Source organism: Mesoplodon mirus (assembly GCF_964341445.2).
Source record: "Mesoplodon mirus genome assembly, chromosome: 10".
NCBI classification, from domain to species: Eukaryota; Metazoa; Chordata; class Mammalia; order Artiodactyla; family Ziphiidae; genus Mesoplodon; species Mesoplodon mirus.
Genome location: NC_138986.1, coordinates 90,827,894 through 90,851,281, shown reverse-complemented (window position 1 = coordinate 90,851,281; position 23,388 = coordinate 90,827,894). Strand labels below are relative to the sequence as shown.

General features: G+C 43.0%; 1 protein-coding gene across 1 annotated transcript in view; it reads right to left on the bottom strand.

Annotated features, from left to right (window-relative positions):
* The window catches only part of CD109 (CD109 molecule), a 128,155-nt gene extending 108,632 nt beyond the window's left edge, over positions 1-19,523 (bottom strand). Inside the window, exons 1-3 of the mRNA XM_082633497.1 lie at positions 19,118-19,523; positions 17,613-17,785; positions 158-186 (exon numbers count right to left, since the gene is read on the bottom strand). Coding sequence (XP_082489623.1) covers positions 158-186; positions 17,613-17,785; positions 19,118-19,191 — 276 coding nt within the window. The 5' untranslated portion in view covers positions 19,192-19,523. The remainder of the gene's footprint in view (positions 1-157; positions 187-17,612; positions 17,786-19,117) is intronic.
* Between the last annotated feature and the right edge of the window lie 3,865 nt (positions 19,524-23,388).

Below are 23,388 nucleotides of genomic sequence, written 5' to 3'. Positions count from 1 at the left end.
GAAGTAATATTATTCTTAAACAATCTGAAGGTGGAACTGAACTCAATCAAACTCACAAGGAATGTAAATTAATAGAAAAGCCAATAAAATACTAATTCATTTATTTCACTGATGCAATGTATATTTCTGAAACCAAATTTTTTAAATAAATACTTACGGATGGAAGAGTAAGTGTCTTGAAAGAGCCTAAAAGGAAAACAGGGAAGAAAACAGTCATAATTTAAATATAGTGATATAATACAAAACTTGTAAGACTCTCTTAATACTCTTTCAGATGTAGAGGGAATCAAATTTATAGAATCACAAACTTATTTAGCCAAACCAAAACAATTTTATTAAATCCCAGAACACCTGAGAGATTATTACATATCCTTGTGCCAAAGAATTAAGACTTAAAAGGCTATCAGGGGGTAAACCTCTCCCAAAAAATTAGTTACATTCTGCTTCTCTTTTCCACGTGTATATTATTGCTGCTCCTGTTGCTCTTTTAAGGCTGTACATGTTTGAGGGACACTTCATACAGTGTACAGAGGGAAGCTGAGGTTCATTTCTAATGTTCATTTCTCATACACTCGTGATAAAGGGAAAAAAGGAAGGCATTAGTCACGTCAGGGGTGAGCTGGGACTCATAACTGACCATTAGTATTAAAATGATGCAGACTTTTTTCATGTAAGTTCCTAAACAAAGACTGCTAATTTAACTCATGCCAATTTCTCATCAACTCTATTTATTGCAAAGGAAAAAATGTTTCAAGTTAAAAATAAAAAGAGTACTTATTCAAAGTTCCCATTTAAGGGACATGAATTCAGAGGTGGTGACAGGCCCTCAGTTCCTTCATTCATTTAAGAAACACAAGGGCTTCCCTGGTGGCGCAGTGGTTGAGAGTCCGCCTGCCGATGCAGGGGACATGGGTTCGTGCCCCGGTCCGGGAAGATTGGCTGGGCCCGTGAGCCATGGCCGCTGAGCCTGTGCGTCTGGAGCCTGTGCTCCGCAACAGGAGAGGCCACAACAGTGAGAGGCCCGCGTACCGCAAAAAAAAAAAAAAAAAGAAACACTTATAAGGGTACCACAGTGAACAAGACAGACATGGTCCCTCACCTCCTGGAGGCCACATGTGCCCACCCCATGGGAACAGACAGGTACAGTATGGAGCGGGGGTTAAGCAAGTGGCCTCTGCAATCAGACCACATAGGTTCTATCCCAAATCAGCCACACACTAGTCCTGTCCTTGAACATGTTACCTGATTCTCCAGGTTCAATTTTTTCATCCACAAAATGAAGGCAATCACACAAGGTGGCTGTAAGGAATAAGTATGCCAATCCCTGTAAAGGGTACAGAACAGTGGCTGGCATGTAGGAAACACTTGATAAATATGTCATTACACTGCCAGAAAGCTTGAAGAGTCACCCACTGGCATGTCAGTGTGCCTCTGTGGCAGTGGGCTTCAGATGTTTATGATAGAGAACTCAATCAATACGAATATTTGGTGCATGTTACCATGTCAAGTTAGATTTATAAAGTTATATACATGCACTTTCTCAACCAAAATATAAATATTAGAAAACCTGACTTTCTTAGTTTTTCTCAGTAAAATAATGGACATAAAAGTTAGTACATTTTCTACCCACCCCCTTATAAATGGTCTTGTGACACCCAGATGTGTGCACCCCACTTTGACCACTGCCCCAGTGGGCCTCACTGAAATACAAGTATGTTCTCAGAAGCAGATAAGCAACTCACCAAAGTCACTTATCACACAGCACAGGTCAGTTTATCGAACAGCTGTCACCCCAGGAAGCAAGGAGCGGCACTCTTCCATAATTAGGACACTGGACAAAGAATGTCTTGAAAAGGTGAAGGAGGAAAAACAATTGAACAGATATAGGTCCACACGGAACGGCTGCAATAGAGGGAGAGTGGGGGGCACTTCAGAGGGGCCACGGGAGGCGCCTAGAGGAAATGATGCAGAGTCTAGGGCTGTAGGATAAGGAAAAACAAGCCAGGTGAGAATGGAGGGGACCAGTTTCCAGGCAGAGCAGCCTCAAGTGCAAAGGCATGGAGTCTACTGAAGAGAAGAGCTGTGTGAGACGTGACCAGAGGCCGGAGAGGCAGTAGAGATGCGGCTGGACCAGACCACAGAAGGCCTTTTAGACAGGCGAGCCCTCACCAGAAATGTCTGGGTCGCACTGGTATCCCCACATTCTGATTGAGTATCTGTCCCGGATCTTTTTTGGTTTAGCAAAATATTAATATGAGATGGGTTTAACCTGCACAAGATTTAACTTTGAAATTGTATAATCAAGCTTTGAGAACATCTCCATTTCTGTGGGAAGTGGAAAGTTGGTGCAGCAACTAAACTTGATGAAACACTCAAAAGAACCATAAACAGAGACAACTAACAAGTTCTGTCTTGTAAAAATAGATGTTGAGAAGAGGCATAGGCAGACCCTGCAAAATATTGGGGCTGAAACACATAAACAGTTCAATATGGGAAAAAAATGAAATTGAGAATATCCTCCACACATCAGAATTTTCTCTGATTTTACCAGGTAGCTCAGCACATGTGGAGAGAGTGTTTTCTCAACTAAAAATATTATGGTCACTGTATACTAACAATGAACAAGTGGAACCTGAAGTTAAATTACAAGGTCCACTTACATTAGCACCAAAAAAAATGAAATAGGCATAAATCTAACAAAATGTGTACAAGATCTAGATGAGGAAAACGACAAAACTCTGATAAGTGAAATCAAAGAGCTAAATAAATGGAGAGATATTCAATGTTCATAAATAGAGAAACTTAGTTGTCAAGACATCAGTTCTTCGCAACTTGATCTTTAGATTCAATGCAATCCTAAATCCTAATCAAAATCCCAGCAAGTTATTTCATGGATGTCAACAAACTGATTCTAAAGTTTACCTGGAGAAGCAAAAGACCCAGAATAGCTAACGTAATATTGAAGGAGAACAAAGTTGGAAGAACAATGCTACCTGACTTTAAGACTTAGTGTAAAGCTACAGTAATCAAGACCATGTGATACTGGCAAAAGAATAGACAAATATATCAATGGAACAGAATAGACAGCCCAGAAATAGACCCTATAAATACTGTCAACTGATCTTTGACAGGCAGAACATAGGGTAATTTTAGGGCAGTGAAAATACTCCGTATGATATTATGTTGATGGACATATGTCATTACACATTCATCAAAACCCACAGAATTCACAACACCAAGAGTGAGCCCTCACATGAACTATGAACTTTGGGTGATTATGATGCATCATTGCAGGTTCATCCTTGATAAAAAAAAAAAAAAAAAAGTGCCATTCTTGTGAGTGATGTTGATAACAGGGAAGGCTATCCATGCATGTGGACAGGGAAAATATGGGAAATCTGAAAAAAACATTTTTAATTATTTGAACGTTCAAGTTGAACATTATTATGATAAGGGTCAGATAACTTGAACATTCAAATAAATAATGGATTATAACCTACTGAATAAAATAAGAGTATGAGTTTGTGCTGATACATAATTTAATAGATGACTAAATGGAGAAGAAAAAGGGTTTTTTTTACAATTTTTAATTTATTTTATTGAAGTATAGTTGATTTACAATGTTGGGTTAGTTTCTGCTGTACAGCAAACAGATTCATTTCTACATATATATATATTCAGAAAAAGTTATTCTTTGCCATAGAATTCCAATAAATAAAAGTCTAAGGAATCATGGAATTAGAAAATTCCACAACAATAATGGTAATAACTGATTCAGGCGAATAATCATCAAACTTGTGTGTACAAGTGGACTGAGTGAGACTCGTAAAAATAATGAACCATTGTTGTTTGAAGCTACTAAAGTGTGGGGAGGTTCATTCACAGCAAAAGATAACTGGAACACGCTTGAAATAAAAAAGATTACCTAGCAATATTAAGTATGATTATCCTTATTTTACCAATGAGCACCTGAGTCACCGAGATATTAAGTGACTTCCCCAGGGCCACACAGGAAAGAAGTAACGGAGCTCAGATGCTAAGCCACTGCCTCTCAGGAGAAGAACGGCAGCTGTACTTCTGTCCTCGCGTTCTACCCACCTGTGATTCACACAGGCTCAACGTCGCAGTCCTCTTGGACTCCCGGCTCTCCTCAGCTCTGCGTTAGTCATCACCACGACCTAGATCCTTCTTCCACAATGTCTCTCCCAGCCCTCAGTTACACTATAGGCGCCGCAATGGTGGAGCGAATTGAAACAATTCGTGTTATACAAGAACTTCTGGAAAGGATATAAAAGCTAGAAAATGTCTTAACTCTTTTTATCAGTTCTCCACACTACACCGTTTCCATCCGTTTGAAGCTAATTTCAAGATCGGAAAAACCCATCTTCAAAGGAAGCAAGAACCACACGTGTCTAAGGTCGGGTTCCCTGGGAAGCCGACTCTGACACGGTGATTCAAGGGCAGGGCGAGCGTCTGGGACCAGCACCTAGAGAAGGGGAGGGATGCAGAGGCGGGTCTGGGGAGGAGGAGGGGAAGAGCCTCAACACAGGCTCAAGCCGCGTCCACGGGGCACCCTCAGAAGCTGCTCTGACCCCTGAGACTTGTCCTGAGTTGGGGGGAGGGGCTGGACCTCCACCCAAAGAGGAGTTTCCCTGGGCAGGGTGAGTCTCCCTAGCGGTGCAGCCCCCAGGAAGCTCTGGCTTGGAGGGCGGTGGGCTGCAACATTCCCAGCAGCTTCAGGGAGTGAGTCTTCATCCCCAACAGGCTGGTTCCGGGCGGTACAGCATGGTACCCACCACAACGTCCCACAGTGGAATAAAATCAGAAATACTAAACTGCAGGGAGCTGGGCCCCAGCAACACAGCACCCTCGATTATTGAGAGTGACTGATTTTTTGTGACTTTAGGATAAACCATCGGGCTTGACTATCTTGTCAGCCCAGTGACTGGAGGAAACAATGTGCTTCCTTTGGGCCTGACACGCTGGCTACCTCCCATCACCGGCAATCTCACAAAGACTAACGACTGCGTGGGTGTGTGCGTGTCGGCGTGTGCATGTGTCTGTGTGTGTCTGTGTGTGTGTCTGCGTGTGTGTGCGTGTCTGCATGTCTCTGTGTGTGTGTGTGTGTGTGTCTGAATGTGTGTCTGTGTGTCTGTGTGTGTGTCTGTGTGTATTGGGGAAGGGGGCATAATTTATTTTTATCTAAGTGACACTAAGCAAGGAGAAAGTAAAAAACAGCTTCGAGTCTACAATCCAAGTAAACCTAGTAGGTTGATCAACTGAAGGGCGAGCATTTCAGTGATTCAAAGCCAACTACTCAGATGTGAAGTGCAGGAAATCCCATTCCCAGAACTTCTGTTTTTAATGGGACTCTTCATAGAGTCCAAGCTTTGAGGGGTTTTCTCATTAAAGGAAATTGGAAGAGGGGGTCGACTGCATGCCTGGGCCTCACGCTCTGACACGTGACCGTGTCCATCACAGACCCAAGAAACACACAGCTGCCCCCAGAAGCTGGGGTGAAGGAGCAGAGAGGCTCCCACAAACCCCTAATTCTTGCTGGATTCAGGGAGTGACTCAAAGGATATGCAGAGAGATCCAATTTAAAGTCCGCTCACTTGTCTCATGTGTCATTAAAAGGTCGACTTGAAGTACTTGACATTTTTTGCAACTTGTTGTCTTCCCTCTAAATTTACAAGGGCAGCTTGGAATTTCCTAGGCACTTAGTAAGTCTTATTTGAACAGTCCTAACACTGTAGCAGTAATTTACGGGTACCAAAATATAAAATCGGGGGCAGGGTGGTAGGAGTGCAGATGAGAAATAGTCATCTCTTTCTCTGTGGTTGCTAGGTTGAGGATGAAATAGATTGTATTTGCAAATTGTTGTGAACATTTTTTCTCCCTTTTGCCGGAGCTCCGGGCTCTACGCAGACAAGGGAAATAGTCACCACCTCTTAAAATGTTGCGCGGCATTCTTAGTCACTGACTAAAGATGCACTCTGTTCTGTGAAGTCCTTCTCAACGTCGCTGCAGATAATCTCTGTAAAACTCAGATCATTTTTGTGTATGACGAGAGACAGTAGATCTTAAAATTCCTGCAGTGCTTTCTCCTTCCCAATGCCACCAAAGGGACTCAAAAGAAACCTTGTTTTAAAGCTTCACACTTGGCACAGGCCTGAGAGCTGGCTGTCATTCGATTTACAAATAGAGTCAAAGCTATTTTTAAATTGTGTAATAAGCATACACAAAAACTAACCTTTCCTTAACTTTTTAAACACACTCCATAATGCCATATGTTGCCTCTTCTGACATCTGTGCGCACCAGACAGCTCTGCAGAAAATCCCTGAAGGGAAGGAGAGTGTGTAATTGGAAATCCAACTAGGTCCAGAAATATTCTCTATCGGGAAAAAAAAAAAGGATTTCCCACCATATATGTACCTGGCTTAGTATTTACTGGTTAATTACTTTTGGCAGCTCTCTGCTGTTCAGTAATGTACAATAATGAACTTAAGGAAATCACTTTTGCAACTAAAACTTTTGACCTCTTTACCAAGTTATTAAATATTCTTTCATCAATACCCTCATTACTCAGCATTTTCTTTGATCACGGATGGACAAAGCGGGAAATGGGGTTTCCACCACAGATCCATGGAAGACAAAACCTTAAAATATGTTTCTGCTTTGTGGTTTAATGTCACTTTTAAGCCAAGGAGCTCTTCAGTGAATTCGATCCATACAGAAAACACAAGTATTTCAAACAAAACAAAACAAAAAAACTTCCTTTGGTCCCTACATACTCCTTTAATTTTCTTCTCTCCTGCTTCCCCTTGCTTACAAATATCTCAATAAATAACAGTTTCATAAAAAACGTTTTGTTCCATTTAGACCACTGAGTATAAAGTAGGTCAAATGAAAACCCACTAAAAGTAAAGTAAATAAAACGGTACAATATAAACTAAATGTTAGGTTCTATACAAATGAAAAACCAATCAAGCCAGGCTCTGGGCTGCTAAATGTACATGGCATTTATTATGGCAGGGTCAGTCATCTGCAGCCCACAGGCCAAGTCTGGCCCATGCCTGTTTTTGTACAGTTCATGAACTAAAAATGGTTTTAAACAGCTGGGAAAAATAAAAAGAATAATATTTTGTGACACATGGAAATTATACGAACTCCAAATTCAGGGTCCATAGATAAATTTCTGTCGGTGCACGAGCACGCCCCTTTGGTATGGCTGCTTTCACGCTACAATGGCCAAGTAGCTGCAACCAAGACCACAGGCCAGCAAAACCTACCGTGTCGACCATTTGGCCCTTTATGGAAACAGTTTACCGACCCCTATGGTATGGTGCTCTTTTGGGGAAGACATTCTCCTTCCTCAAGGGATGAGGGGTAAGGTTGAAGGCCCACTCCAGTCAGAATCAAAGAGCCATCAATAGAGACACATGGCATTAAAAAAAAAAAAAAAAAAAAAAAGCTAAAACACACAGACACCTAGCCTCATGCCACAGGTTTGCGCTCAGGAGGGAGGCATCAGGGCTATGTCTGATGCTGGGAGATGCACGGTATAACATAGGTGACATTCCCAAGTGTTTACTGTGTGCCAGGCACCATGGTAAACGTCCTAAAGCAGTACACTACAAAATGAAAAAGAATAAAAATTTTTTTTAAAAAAAGGAAAAAGAAATGGGTGAAATTAATTCTATTAACATTTTATTTAATCCCATATATCTAAAATATTACCATAAAATTTGTAATCAATATAAAACAATTAGTGAGTTTTGCTGCATTTTTTGGCAGTGAAAGTATTCAAAATCCAGTGTGTATTTTTTTTTTTTTTTTTTTTTTTTTTTTTTTTTTTTTTGCTGTACGCGGGCCTCTCACTGCTGTGGCCTCTCCCGTTGCGGAGCACAGGCTCCGGACACACAGGCTCCGCGGCCATGGCTCGCGGGCCCAGCCGCTCCGCGGCATGTGGGATCTTCCGGGATCGGGGCACGAACCCGTGTCCCCTGCATCGGCAGGCGGACTCTCAACCACTGCGCCACCAGGGAAGCCCATCCAGTGTGTATTTTATACTCACGGCCCATCTTAAGATGTACGAGCCACATTTCAAGCGCTCACAAACCACACGTGGCTAGTGGTTACCATATTGGACAGCGCAGCTCTAAAGCACTGTCTCCTTTAATCCTCACAACAGTGTTCTGAGGTAGGGACTATTATTATCATCTGCTTTTATGCAGATGAAGAAACTGAGACTGGATGAGATGAACGACCTGCCCAAGGCCACATAGGTAGTAAGAAGTAGTGCTAAGGGCCCAGTTCCAATGTGGTTCCAGAGTCTCCCAAACTGTACAGGACAGACCCAGCTAATTCCTTCTAAAATATCAGTCCAAAGAAACCTCATACTCCCTCCTGTCACACTTCTGTAGCTTACTTCACCCTCATGTTGGTATCTGGACGCACCCACTCTTCCATATTTGCTCTTATCCATGATGTTATTGCCTCAAGCACCTCTGTAGCCCTCCAGGTGACCATCCCTCTTCAACCCAATAGGCTCATTTGCAGCATTCATTCCACACTCCCTGTTCCCATGCATGGCAGACACAGCTAATCCAACCACTATTTCCGTAAACCCAGACTTGACTTGAAACCATCAACACAGCACTCCAAGCCTCTACAATCAACTTGAGTTGGCACATGAAACGCAGTCTGCTTTGCTTCCTTGTGAGGAACATAAGGACAGGAAATTCGTGTGGTCACCACTTACGCCACCAATATTGTGCCATATACAATTTAGTGCCTGATGAATGTCTGGAGTTCGCAAAGTAGTAAATGCCCTGTCTTACCTCTATTCCTGAGGAGATTGAACACGTATTTCAGTGAAATTTAAATTTATAATACTAAATCATTTCTGCCAGCTACATTTTCATAAATGTAAACTCCTAACGTTGTCCTGCCAAAAGAAGCTACCAGGTGCTCTTAAAACACCTTCCTCCCTGTTTATTTCCAAGCGCTTTACCACTCTGGTTTTCAGATTTTAATTCATGATTCACTTCTTCAGAACTAAAGACCCACAGACCTGCCCACCACCTCCCTACTCCGCTACCTCCACCAAATCTTCTTTGATCAGTTTCACCCTCACTCTTGCAAAGGAAGAAAGTCAGGTCATGGGGTTTTCTTAAGGGGAGTGACGACTAGAAGGGACAGCGGACCACCACAGTCCCCAGTCCTCCAGTTCTGTCACTGCACCTTTGGTAGGAGGTCCTCTGAGCCCAGACCAAGATGTGATGAGTTACAACTCCACTTCCTATTCACACGTACAACCACAGTGATAACAAAATGCCTCTACCCCGTCCCCTCAAGCTTCAAGTGAGGCATACGTCCACCGTGAACAGCCCCTTTCTCCTCCCCGTTCTCCTGTGTGCCCTCCCCTGATGCCAATACGGGTGTCAGTCTTTGCATCCCAATAGCCCACAATCCAGCAGGGACCCAGGTTAGTGCAGCACCAGGGAATAGCTCCAATTCTGTTTCTTTCCCCAGTGAGCCACTACTTTTAACGTTTATCCCCACTTCCTACAAAGAGACGACAGATCTGCACAATTTAGAGGAAACTATAGCAAGGTTTTCTAAAATCATATTTCCATTTTATTCATCTCAACTTCAGACTTCAAAATGTTTCTTTCTCTTCTGTTTCTTCTTACATCAGAGGAAAAAGTACTTTTTAACGATAATCCACTCACCCGTGCTCTCAATCCTGATTCTCTTTTTACCCTGAATTATCCACCCCTCCCCTTTGCATCAACCCTTTTACCTCTCTACTGTGTTTTTTAAGAGACAATCCGCCTCTCTCCTCTCAACCGTGAAACTTCCACAGAGTGGTCTACTGCAAAGGTGATATTTGAATCACAACCTGAAGCAGCTGAGTCGTGAAGACATCTGGCAGAGAGCATTAGAGGTGGAGAGATGAGTCAATGCAAAGGCCCTGAGACAGGAGCATGCCTGGTGTGGTGTAGGACCTGCAGGAAGTCCAGACAGGCTGGGGAGGGAGGTGGGAGTCGTGTGAAACGAGATCAAAGGGAGCTGGATTGCGTAGGGTTCACAGGCCATCGGAAGGCCATTGGCTGATACTGAGATGGGGAGGGACAAAATCTGGCCTGTTTTCTGGCCATTGGATTGAGAATAGACTATAGAGCCATAAGTGTAAGGAGGAAAAAAAAAAAAAAAAAAGATAACCTAGGAGGCTACTGTAGTCATTTTTTTAAAAAAGAGTGGTCTGGGCTTCCCTGGTGGTGCAGTGGTTGGGAGTCCGCCTGCCGATGCAGGGGACGTGGGTTCGTGCCCCGGTCCAGGAAGATCCCATGTGCCGCGGAGCGGCTGGGCCCGTGAGCCATGGCCACTAAGCCTGCACGTCCGGAGCCTGTGCTCCGCAATGGGAGAGACCGTGTACCGCAAAAATAAATAAATAAATAAATAAACAAACCATTCCATTGAGGACCTCCAATGCCCTTTTTCCTGTCCTCCTCTTCTCTTCTCTGACCTTCTGGGACACTTCATACTGTTAAGACCTAACTTCTTGGTCTTCTTCCTTCCCTTGGCTTCTGAGACATCTCAGCATCTCCAATCCATCCCCCTGTTTTGGCTGCTCACGGGCCAGGAGCTTCACTGACTTCTTTCCCTCCTCCCAAGCTCCTGTCACCAGGCTTGTTCTGTCCACAAGCGCTGCCTCCTGTACATCCCATGCCTTCCCACCGAGACTTCGAATACTGTCTGCCTCTATGAAAACGACGCCTTCAACTCTACCCCTAGTTACCATTTCAAACTTATCTGCTGCGTACCTCCACCTGGGTGTCTCCCCACACTTACATCTAAAGCTGAATGTAACATCTTTTCAGAAAACACACACACACACACATACACACACACACACACACACACGACGCTCTGTCACACCTGCCACTCCCAGCCCTGGGCTCCTTCCTCGGGCACACCCTTCCCTTCTCTCATACGTGAAGTAACTGTTCCCACAAAATGCCAAATACATCAGCAGAGGTGGGACGCTCATGAATGGACATCTGTACAGCTCTGGGTGTAAAAGGTAACAGTGCCAGGCACAGGGTCACACAAAAGAAGCACTATTTACCAACCACAGTGAAGTTTCGACACAAACAAGAAATAAAAGCTCTCCAGCCTCTGCACTTTTAATATTATACTTATCCCTGTGCAACCTCTGAACCTTCTCTAATGCCTTCCTTCCTCTTCTGTCCCGCCCCCCATTCATTCATGTGTCACATACCGCAAATAATCAATAAGTAATAAATTAATGGGGGGAAACGTCATCCGGGAAACAAGGAGTTCCAGCATTGTAAACGCTTCTTAACAACAGAATGGATCACACAGCAACCCCGCCCAGATTCTTACAGGACCTGATTTCTCCTCCCACCACAAGCCCTCAGTGACTCATTCCCCCGTTAGAACAGCAGCAGCACATGTTTAGCTTGGAGTTTAAAGCATCAGTCTGTTCACTTTCAACGTCACTCCATCACCGATTGATAATCAAACCCCGAGACCTGTTTCTCCACTGCTTTAGATTAACACCAACGTTTAGGGCTAGGGGTCACTTGAAAGGCAAATACAGAAATCTGGGCGGGACCTTCAGCTGCCTGGAATCATCAAAGCCTTGCAAAGGCTTGCCTCTCACCCTCAGGCTTTCAGTACTCTGGTCGGAACAATCCATGAGAATCCTTCTAACTGGAGGGCAGTTGGTCTCACTTTAACGCAGCTGAGAATCCCTTGTGATGACTGCTTAAAATAAAGTCTAGATTCCCAGACCTTACCCACGTCTTGAGAGGGTGACCATGAATCTGCATTTTGAATAAGTATGACTCACATTTTGAGAAACACAGCAACAGAATTTAGTTTTAGAAAAGATCTGAGGTGCCCGGCCCCACTCCCACCCCTTGCAGGACCATTCGTCCGTCAGGAGCAACTCCACCTTGAGCTGAAATAAGAAACTGGCACAAAAATGCAGGTAAGCATTTCTAAAGTCCTTAGTTAGCCTTATTTTCTTCCGTATCAGATAAAGCAACATTCCCAAACATACCCTAAGTCTCACACAGAGTTCCCCATATGTTCGCAGAGTTTCCTAGAGTATAATGGAAGTAGCATTCGGCTGCAAATGTGGGTGCCTGTGATCTGTTTCCAGCTCGACCACCAAAAGGCGTTTCACCCTGGGCAAGTCACCAGACACCACCCCTCAGTCTCCTCAGCCATAAACTAGGTGATTGATTTGGCTTATCTCTGAGACCCCGTCCAGCTCCAAAATTCTACGAAGCCCAAAGTAAATTAGGAGGAGAGTTGGCATTGCAACTTGCAATTCTTAGATCCAGATTAGATCTCATGAGGTCCAGCTCTGAACTACCACAAGCAAACGAGAAAATGATTTTCAAGGAAGACTGATACCCCACTGCATCAATATCCCAAAGTAAAGCAAATGAAAAATATTTCATGCTCTTCCAGGCAGTGGAAAACCTTCAACTTCAGAATCATCAGCACCAACAGAACCAACTTCACATTCAGGCTATACCATTTAATGTGTTATCCCAGGAAAACTATTCTCTCTTAGCCCTCGTTTTCTCATCTCTAAAATGAAAATAATAGTGCCTTCCTCCAAGGGTTATTGAAGTTAAAAATTGTGCATAAAGTCCCTGGCACTGTAAGGAAACTCAGTATTTAATATGTTACGTTCCTTCCCATCCCCTCCTAGTGAGGTAGAGTCCCCAGTTTTATAGACTTTATAGACTCTTTTATAGAGTCCCCAGTTCAAGGTCATCCCAACAGGTGACTAAGAATCGCCTCTGACATAACTGCTGCCATCACCTTCTAATGACAATAGGTACCAATGTCTTGAGTAAGTCCTACGTGTTTAAGTGCTTTCAACGTTACCTCATTTCACCCTCACATTAACCGTATAATTGTACGAGGCGGAAACCACTGCTCTTCAGATGATTAAACTGAAGCCTGGTGAGAAGGTGACAGCCCACAGACACACAACCACGGATGGAAGGACATCAGGTAGCCTGGCTTCAGAGCCCACGCTCATCGTGACTACACTCTGGTCCTTTATCCTCAGGTCCCACCTTCTTACTAATATATATTACACACAGTACCAAAGACATGTGAAAGAAGAACCCACACCCTTTAAAAATAACTCTCGTGTCACTGCAAGTTCAAAATGAGCTCTACTGGCACAGTTGCCCGTGCAAACCTTCCCTGGGAGACCTGCACACATAACATACTGATTCATCTACGCTCATAAGAACCAGGTTACTGATTTTGATGTACAAGCCATGAAATGTACGCTCAGGAGCTTTGTTTCCACCAGAAAGCCATCCAAACTGAATCGGATGAGTTTTTTAAGTTCTTCAGCTAATAGTTCAAAGTATAAAATATTGACTTCCCATCCTTACTGAATCAAGATAGAAAATAAAGTACCCCATAGTCAATGGGAGAGAGATAAAAAGACAATAAAGACAAAGAAGAATGTTTCATTCTTAAAGAACAGAAGGTAAACACCCCATTAGCTCTCCAAGATTTTAGGGCAAGAAGAAAAGGCAAGTTACTAAAGGATACAGACATACACATAGAGTTCACCTCACCCAAACCCTGCAGTGGGAAGACGGAAGCAGGCTCGGCGCCATAAATAAAGAAGCAGAGCCTCCAGGCCAGGAGACGCCCTGCCCTGCACCCAAGTTTGCAGCTGAGATTTTCTGTTTAGGTTTTTCCTTTTTTCTTTTTTTTTTTTTTTTTTTGCCAGGGGTGGGGGGGGGATTTTATTTTTTTTATATTATATTGAAATGCAAATCAAAACTACAATGAGGTATCACCTCACACCAGTCAGAATGGCCATCATCAAAAAATATATTGAAGTATTGTTGATTAACAATGCTGTGTTAGTTTCAGGTGTACAGCAAAGTGATTCAGTTATACATATACAGGTATCTATTCTTTTTCAAATTCTTTCCCCACTTAAGTTATTACAGAATGTTGAGCAGAGTTCCCTGTGCTATCAAAAAGTCTACAAGCAAGAAATGCTGGAGAGGGTGTGGAGAAAAGGAAACCTTCCTACACTGCTGGTGGGAATGTAAATTGGTGCAGCCACTATGGAGAACAGTACGGAGCTTCCTTAGGTTTTTATCTTCTATCAGGTAGATGTGAAACCAGCAACAATGAATTCATTAGTGGAGGAAAGGGGTGTATTCTTTATTATTTGAAGTAAATTTCATTCAGGAAAAACAATGCAAGTTTACAAATGAACATTTCAAATTGTCAAAAGAGATCGGGAAATAAAGCAGAAATTATGGTTTCCAGGATATCAGAAAATAATTCAATTCCTTCACACGCTTTAAAAGATGAGAAGATAGTTCTCATTTATGACCTGTGAATTCAAATGTTCTTCGCTTTTTTTCTTGATTTGGCATGGAACTCCAGGGCACCATCACAGTAAAGGAAGAGATAAAAGCCAGGAAGGTAAGAAATAAGGGGACAGATTCACTGTGCAACCAACAGACCGTCTGACTTGACTCCAAACGCCAATAGGTGCTCCATCTTCTCTGGTAATTACTACCTGCTGAATTTTATCAATTATATTTACTTAACTAACTCTTTTGTACAACAGAAGATAAGGTTAGGAACCTAGTTCTATTCACCATAGAGGACGATGATAGTGGAGTTCATGACAAGTGCACTTCAATATCTGAATGTCACCACGAAAAACGCATTAATACACCCTTAGAGAACTCCTCAAAGTTTATTAGAAACACTTTTTCTCAAGGGCTATTGCTCACCCCAAAATAAATAAATAAAAATAACTGATCCCCAATAAATATAAAATTAATATATTTAAAAATGAATAAACTAGCTATCATGTAATCCATGCTACTGGCCTCAAGGATGGAAATGTAAACAAAATATTTCCCATATCTGCCAAACAAATAAATGAACTTTTCCTTGAGGACAAGCCATCTTTTCTGCCTTTATTAAGGTATATGCTGCAATTCTAATGCTTTAGCTATTACTGTTTCTGACACAAATTAAGCTAGAAATGCATTCTGGTTATGGTGAAACACCGCCCTGCCCCAGGAATTTCTAAGAACAGCAGGACTGCTAGAAACAGCCACTCAGAAACAATCCCCCTCCTTACCCAGCTCTGCTAGCAGGCAGAGCTTTATTAAAACCAATCTTTCCTTGGCAGGACCTCTTGGAGTCCATCATAAGAAAATGATGAAATAATCAGACCTAAAATGTATTTACTTGCTTGTGTTTATGTGGCAAGGAAAAAATGAACCCTAGGAAGATCCAGACCCCACTAATTTAGAAAGTCCTCCTTTATCTACATATTGTTACACCTGGAGAAATCAGATAAAGCAAAGGATGTAGCGACAGGGAGGGAGAAATGTCTTGGTCCTTAAGTCCTAACTTTACAGGAAGCATCTGCTCTGAGAACAATGACTCACAGCCCCTGATAACAAAGTTAACATTCTCCTTTGAAAGAGGGAGAAGGGTTGCAATGGTATTTTCAATGAAACTGTATGTCAACTGCGTCCAAAACAGCCCCTGAAAGTAGTGCATTTTCGCTCTTTCTTTTTCAAAGATCCATTAAGCTCCCAGGATAGTGTTGTCCGACCCACTTTAGCCTTACCCAAAAGCATGACAAACTTTCCTCCCAAAGGAAAAATCTAAAAGTTTAAAACCAAGCCACAGTAACAAGCACCTCAGTGTTCGTGCTATTTGCAGAAAAAAAGAAACAAGACTGACGAAGGAGACTGCAGAAAAGACAACGTAGGAGAAATTGTAGAATAAGCACACACCAATGTCCGAGCAAAGCCCAAATATTTATCAAGATCATCCTTGTTATTCTGGACCTTTGCATTGTAGTAAAACTGTCACACTAGTAGAGCCAAAATGATAAATTCTTAATGAATAAATAATGAACGTGGAACTACCTTAAGTGTTGTCTACTGTGACTTAGTATTTCAATATTGTCTTTAGCCATTATCACAAGACCAAGATTCATTCATTTTCAGAATAAATAGTTCAATAATAAAAGCAAGAGATGTGCCCCCATGTAAAAAGGAAACGATGCTTCCTGCATCTTCTTCTTCAATAGTATTCCTATTTACAATATTAACAGCTACTGTTTACTGAGTGCCTAATAGGTACTAGATACTGATCTAACTTTATAACTGCCCTGGGAAGTACATTATCCCCACTTTATAGATGAGGAAGTTGAGGCTCAGAGCATTTAAGTAACCGGCCCAAGATCACACAGGTAGTACTAAGACTCAATCTCAGATCTTAAGTGCTAACTGCATTGCTTCTCCAGGGAAACAAGGCCTCCCGCTTTCCTGACACTACTCCTGTGAAAGACAAAGTGGCCTGGCCCCTGCACACTTCACCTCTTCCTGACTCCGAACTTACCCACCCAGTCAGTCAACTTCCCAATGGAGAAAGAACCTCGATGTAGATAAACTTTGATTTTATCTCATTTCATGATGGTGTTAATTTCTCTATGCTGGTGAAGGATAAACATTTATACAATGAGCTACTGTGGAATCTCACTCCCCCTTCATTTTGTGCCCTTAAATGATTCTTTTAAAAGATAACTCAACATTATAGGAAGGTATGCCTCAATTTCTGGCCTCTGACTAAACATCTACACATGCTTCTAGTTAACAGTGTTTACAGCTGGGTGGTAGGATTACAGGTAGAATTTTGGTTTATTCCCTTTACTTCCAGTATTTGCCAGGTTGCTAGCACTGAGTATACATTACTCTTTCAATTAGAAAAAGTTAAGTGTTCATTTTAATGTGAAAGAAAGCTTACCTATTTAACCATTTACCCCCCAAATTAGTCTGCCCTTAGTATTGAAAAAGAAGACATTCACTGACCCAATTTAATCCTGGGCCTGGCTAGAACCCAAATTTAAAACAAGATATGTGGGTTCTTTTACAAATGGCTCCGACTTCTTTTACATTATTTTTCTTTTTTTTCCTGCTACTTAAAAAACTGAAAAATATTCCATAAAACTAGATTTTAACTTTAGTTCTTCTTTTCCTACCCACAGGCCTACTTAGTAAAATCCTCTGCATCCAATAAATATGGTCACACCTGGTTTGCATAAACCATACATAAATATGGTTTTGTGTCAGACTGTTAACTATGCCCATTTCCTCTTCTGGGCACACACTGTCCTACATGCCCAGCCTCCTGTGCAGCTAAACGTGGCCATCAGAGGAGGGAGGAATGATATGAGCCACACCCAGGCCTGGCCCATAAAGACCTCCCACAGGAGACACTCCACGCGCTTCCCCTGCAGATTGGAAGCCACATACTGGTGACCACAGAGCCACAAAGGGGAAGGAACCCGGGCCTCACGATCTCCACCTGGAAGAGCATCCCAGGAACATCATTTTGGACTCCACATGAGTAAGAAATAAAAGTGTATTGTGTAAGCCACTGAAAATGGGGGGCTTCTCCACTACGTTACATAGCACGTGGCTTTATTAACATACTCCAATTATTACTGCAGATGGGTAAGACTCTGCTGTTATCTTACCTTTTTCAAAGACTCCTTCTGCTTCCAGGACAGAGACGGCAAGGTTCGCTGCTATCTTGACCAGCTCCGCCTTCACAGTGACCTGTGAGGGGCTGTGTTCCAGAAGCTCCACCCCAATGGTCACATTTCCTCCCGGCCTGATGATCCCAGGGGCTGTCACCAGAAACCTGGGCCTAAAGAGTTTCCAACAGCAAGGGAAAAACAAAGTTTCTTACCCTCACATCTCCATTCTTTTGAGATCCTCAAACTTCATAGAGAGTGAGATAGACTCCCTAGACTGTGCCAGGTGCAACTGTTCCAATTAATATTGCCTCACTGCTCCATTTAGCAACTGCACTGAAATGCTATTGAAACAACAATAATCCCCATAAATCCATTCTTTATCCAGTTTTATTGAGATATAATTGATTTGACTTTCATGCATCATGAGACGATTATCACAATAAGTTTAGTGAACATTCATCTCATATAGATACGAAATTAAAGAAATAGAAAAAATACATATTTTTCCTTGTGGTCAGGACTCTAAGGATTTACTCTCTTCATAACTTTCATATATAACATACAGCAGTGTTAATTATATTTATCATGTTTTATTGATACGTTCCCATAAATCAATTTTAATGCGGTAATCCATGCACTGTTAGAGGACCGGCCTGTGTTATTATTTCCATTTTATAAACCACAAATAGCACAGGATGGCTTACACTGGGACACGCAGAAGTTACTGGCAAAGTATCATACAAGCCTCTAAACTTCTCCTTTACAGAAGACATCATCCCAGCATAATTTTTTTTTTCTTGGCTTAAAGACACACACACACACACACACACACACACACACACACACGGATTTTGCTTGTTTCTTACTGAAACCTTTATGTTTGGGCATCTACCCAAGAAAACATCATCTAATCAACACCACTGATTAAAATATACCATCTGAAATTAAACTATCAGTGGTGACATTTCCAGGTAGAGCAAAGCATAAAAATCGCTAAAACAGCATTTTCCCTGCCCAAGCTACGGATTAGGGCTCAAGGGCAAAAACCTCTGGGGGGAAGCCGGGGAGTGCTTTCCACTACTTAGGTGTCTCACTCGTTATCTTCCCACGAAGTCTGCACCTAAACCCATACTTCAGCTACCTCGGTCACACCTTGTCATTGCCAAAGTTGAAGCATCTTGTTTAGAAAAAAAAAAAAAATATATATATATATATATATATATATATATATATATATATATGTCTTTAAAAGAAGGCGGCACATTATTTGGGGGTAAAAAGTTGAGAAGCACGCAGAGGCAACGTGGTCTAAAAATGAAATGCTGTCTTTAGAAAGCAGTTACGGCCAGAGACGCTTAAACAGCCTCGCGGGTGGAGAGAGCAACTGTCCCGCGAAGAACCGAGGGGAAGCGCCGCATGATCACATCTCCAGGCCGGGGTCCGGCTGGGGATCGCCGCCGCCCCGCGCCCGCCGCCCCGCGCCCGCCGTCCCGCGCTCCTACCCGGGGGCGGCGGCCAGCGCCGCGCTCCACACGCAGAAGAGGCCGGCGGCGGTCCCGAGCCGCGGGCCCCGCATCTCGGCGGCGTCTGCCCGGCGACCGCGGGCTCCGGAGGAAATTCGCGGGCAGCGCGGGGTGTGGCCTTCCACCTCCTCCCGGATTTTCCCGACTCCAGGCTTAGCAGTTTGCACTGGGCGCGCCTGCGAACGGAGCGAGGGCTCTACATTGAGCCGGGACGCGGCGGCTCCACCCCTCCCGCCGCATCGCAATGGCGCTGCTCGGCGCCCCGGGCAGCACCGCAAACCCCGGGCGGCAACCCTGCTGCCCTGGCCACCCGGCTCCTCGGGCTGTTTATGCTACCGCTGCACCGCCCGTGCCCGGGGTGCATGAACAGGCCCATCCTTGTACGGAGACATTCATAGCAACCTTGTGAGGTGGAAAAAAATCAGTCATTGTCCTCCAGACGATGAGTCAGAATTTTAGAGAAACGGCAAACGCGCGCACACACACGCCAAACAGGGGTGTATTTTCTGGTAGTTGTTCAATATATACGAATGAATAGGCACAAGAGAAAAACTTCTTTCCCTTGAAACAAAAACTCGAGTATATCGTTTGCCTTTCCAGGAAAATGTGGTTTCTCCGTTTAAGAAAAGAAGAGGAATGGACTTCCCTGGGGGCGCAGTGGTTGAGAGTCCGCCTGCCGATGCAGGGGACACGGGTTCGTGCCCCGGTCCGGGAGGATCCCACGTGCCGCGGAGCGGCTGGGCCCGTGAGCCATGGCCGCTGAGCCTGCGCGTTCAGAGCCTGTGCTCCGCAACGGGAGAGGCCACGACAGTGAGAGGCCCGCATACCGCAAAAAAAAAAAAAAGAGGAAGAACATTCTGGCACATGCCTAAGTTAGGTGTTGCTCCTCAGAACTCTGAGAAACGACTATGGAGGGAGATGCTTTATACTGTGGGCTATCACTAAGCACTTCTGCTACAGAAGGTATTCATTAGCACTGTGAAGCCTGGAGCAATTTGTGTAAACACGTTAGAATTCGGGTGGCTCTCCTATCCTTAGGAAGACCAGTGGCCCAGGGTGCCCAGCAGTTGCTGAGCTCCAGCTCCTGCGTCCTGGCTTGTCTGTAGCTGCTTCCCCGCTGCTTGGTGCCGTCACCATGTTCAGGTGACTCAGGTTTCACCATGGCTACACCATAAAAGCAGGGAACTGCCAGCAACTGTTGGAAAACAGGCACATGGAGAAAAGTTTTGGATGGTCACATTTTAATACGGGGCAAAATGCAAAAAGAAGAGAGGTCAGCCAAGGGTGTCTCCTCACCAAGCTATGCGCTAAATAAGGGGGAAAGTAGCACCTAGACCAACTGTGGTTTTGGAGTCCAGGAGCTTGCTTTCCTCCCTTTCCTGTTCCACCCTTTTTCACCCTGCTGAACAGCTAGCAGACGTCCCTATGTCCTCCTGTCTCCTCCGCACTCCTATCTTTAGTGGCCGACTTCCTGTGCAGGCAGGGCTTGGGTCAAGTGAAAAGGGTCCAAGTGGGTCCTTGGGTACATATCCTGTGTCCCTGACACAGCTGTTACTGCCTGTCTGGTCTCCTCACCTCTATTGTTCAGGGTCAAGTGTGGGCTCTGTCAAAGTCTAAATCAGTGCTTCTCCAACTCTAATGTGTATGAGAATCACAGTGAAATGCAGGTGCTGATTCAGCAGGTCCAGGAGAGGGACTGAAATTCTGCCTCATTTCAACATACTGTGGGCCGCAGAGGGTCTACAGGTAAACTCTCTCTTTGATGAGAAAAGGAAGTTGGAAACCTGGAGAAAATTCTTTCCAAGCTTCACTTCGTCAGATGGATCAATAAATTCAGGTTTATTCTAGAGGCATGAAAATGTAAAAAGCACTCCAAAAGATTAGTTGATAATGTTGCATTCCAAGAGGTCTTCTAGAAAGGTTTAGAACCACCTAGTTGTTTTGTAAAATGACATCTGTGCAGATTTTAAATGGATGCAGCCTCCCTGTTTATGCCTTCCTTCTCGCGATACACAAGAAAAGCTTAACCACGCAGAAATTTGGCCATGTGGATTTGCACAGAGATGAGGCACAGAGTAGCTACTCAGTAAAACTGCTTAAAAGGATTAATAAAAAATGTTCTTCTTAGTTTTTTTTAAGTAAGAAAAACTTAAAGTTGTCTGATAGTAACAATAAGAGATGGGGTTAAATAAAGTATGGGATGCCTATGCAACAGAATACTGTGAAGCAATTTAAAATTATGTTCTTGAATCGGAAACTTTATTATTTTGTTTGTTTTGGAGACTGTTTAATTATCTAAAGATAAATATTCCTGATATGCTGTTGGGGGGAGTCTTTTATAAAACAGAATTTAAATGATTCCATTTTTATAAAAATAAATTGTGTTTATGTATCCATATACATTATAGATATATGCATTGAAGGAAAACTTGAAGGGTATTCAGCAAAATGTTATCAGTATCCAGGTAATTACCTGGATTTGCCAAGTTTTCTACAATGAACATATATATAATAATTTTTCTTTTAAAAATAAAACAATAAAAATGATATTGTTTTAGCAAGTAGTCTTTAAGGGAGCATCTTAGAAACTCTTTGGAATAAAATTCATGAGTTTTGATACAAAAAAATTATATATGTTCCCCCTATGAAAACTGAATGGCCTTTGGCATAAGAACCCTACACTGTTCCCGTGTCCCTTCTGGACATGTCTTAGGGTGTGGTTCATTGAGAAAAGTAGAATCTGTAGGAGACAGATCCTATGAGATTGTGGGAGCAGCCATTGACTCTGCACCTAGTGCTGAGTCTAAGTCACTCTAAGACAGCCAGGGCAGAAAAGCTACGTGTGGACCAGAACAAGGAAGCATGAGGGCAAGCTGGAACCCATGTCTCTATTAACACCTCCAACTCGGACGTCATGGGCAACCTGCAGAAGAAGCCGGCTACATATGTACTTAGCCCAGAATTCAGAAAAGCTCAAGGAGGAGATCCCCTGAGAACTGGAGGGGCTACGGTACCCACTGCCGCCCCACACCCACAAGTCCACTAACACAGCAGCAGCAATCTGGGCTAGTGGCCAATGCCTAGAGCCCTGCACTGACCTTCAGAGAGTGAAAAATATGACTTCGGCTTCACTGCTGGCTTCCAAATTTATATAAAGTATCTCTTGTGGCCAACACCAACTCATAACCATACAGGGAGGGGAATTCTAGGAAATTTAGCTTCATCTTAGATAAGTCAGCACAGTACAAAGCTACCAAAGTCCATGCCTCATTAACTAGGCCTCTGTATAGACCCCTTTTAACCATACTTAACGTCAACAAAAAACAGAAAAATCATGCTTTCCCCAACATGAAGCAATTATCCCTCATCTAATGGAAAACAAACTTACCCTCTCTGCAAAGGAGTATACAAAATCCCTCAAGGATCTTTGAATGTTATTCGTGCCTCATGTCCACTCTCTATTCTCAGATCAGTGAGGCTGGTTTGGGGAGAAGCACTGAGAGAAACAGTACTTACTGATTTACAGCATCCATATCCTCAGGTCTGTTGTTTGATTTTTTACACAAACTGTATAAAATTTCAGAAATATTATGTATGAAATGAACGTCTACTTAAATTTATCATCTATTTGAGACCAATTTAGACAGACTCCTGCACAGAACACCAGAATCTTTTTTACCCAGAGCAGAGGAGGAAACCCCTGTCCACCGGAAGACAAGGAATGGTACTGAAATTAACTAGGAATAATAATAACAAGGCTTGTCCTTAACTTTCTGTATGAGTGTCCAAAATTTAAAATTAGAATTCTCTGTCCAACCAAATTATCAAACAAGAATGAAGATAGAATTAAAATGTTTTCAGAAATGGAATGGCTCAGAAACTTTGCCTGCAAGAAACTCTTTTTAGGAAGTTACTTTTGGAGGACGTATTTAGCAAACAAATGAAGTAATCCAAGAAAAAGGAAGACATGAGATTCAGGAAAAAGTATATATAACCCCAGAGAGCAATGAAGACAGAAGTTCCAACAGGAAGAATTCCAGGAATAAGGCCTCAAGGGGAAAAAAGGACCTTAGTAAAAAGATAAATGTGATGGAAAACTGGGGGAGAAAATGGAGACTATGGTAATATAAAATTGTGTAATGAAGGGAAGGAAATTTAGAAACTCTACAGAAAAGAAAAAAAATAGATAAAAAAGGGACTTCCTTGGTGGTGCAGTGGTTAAGAATCCGCCTGCCAATGCAGGGGACATG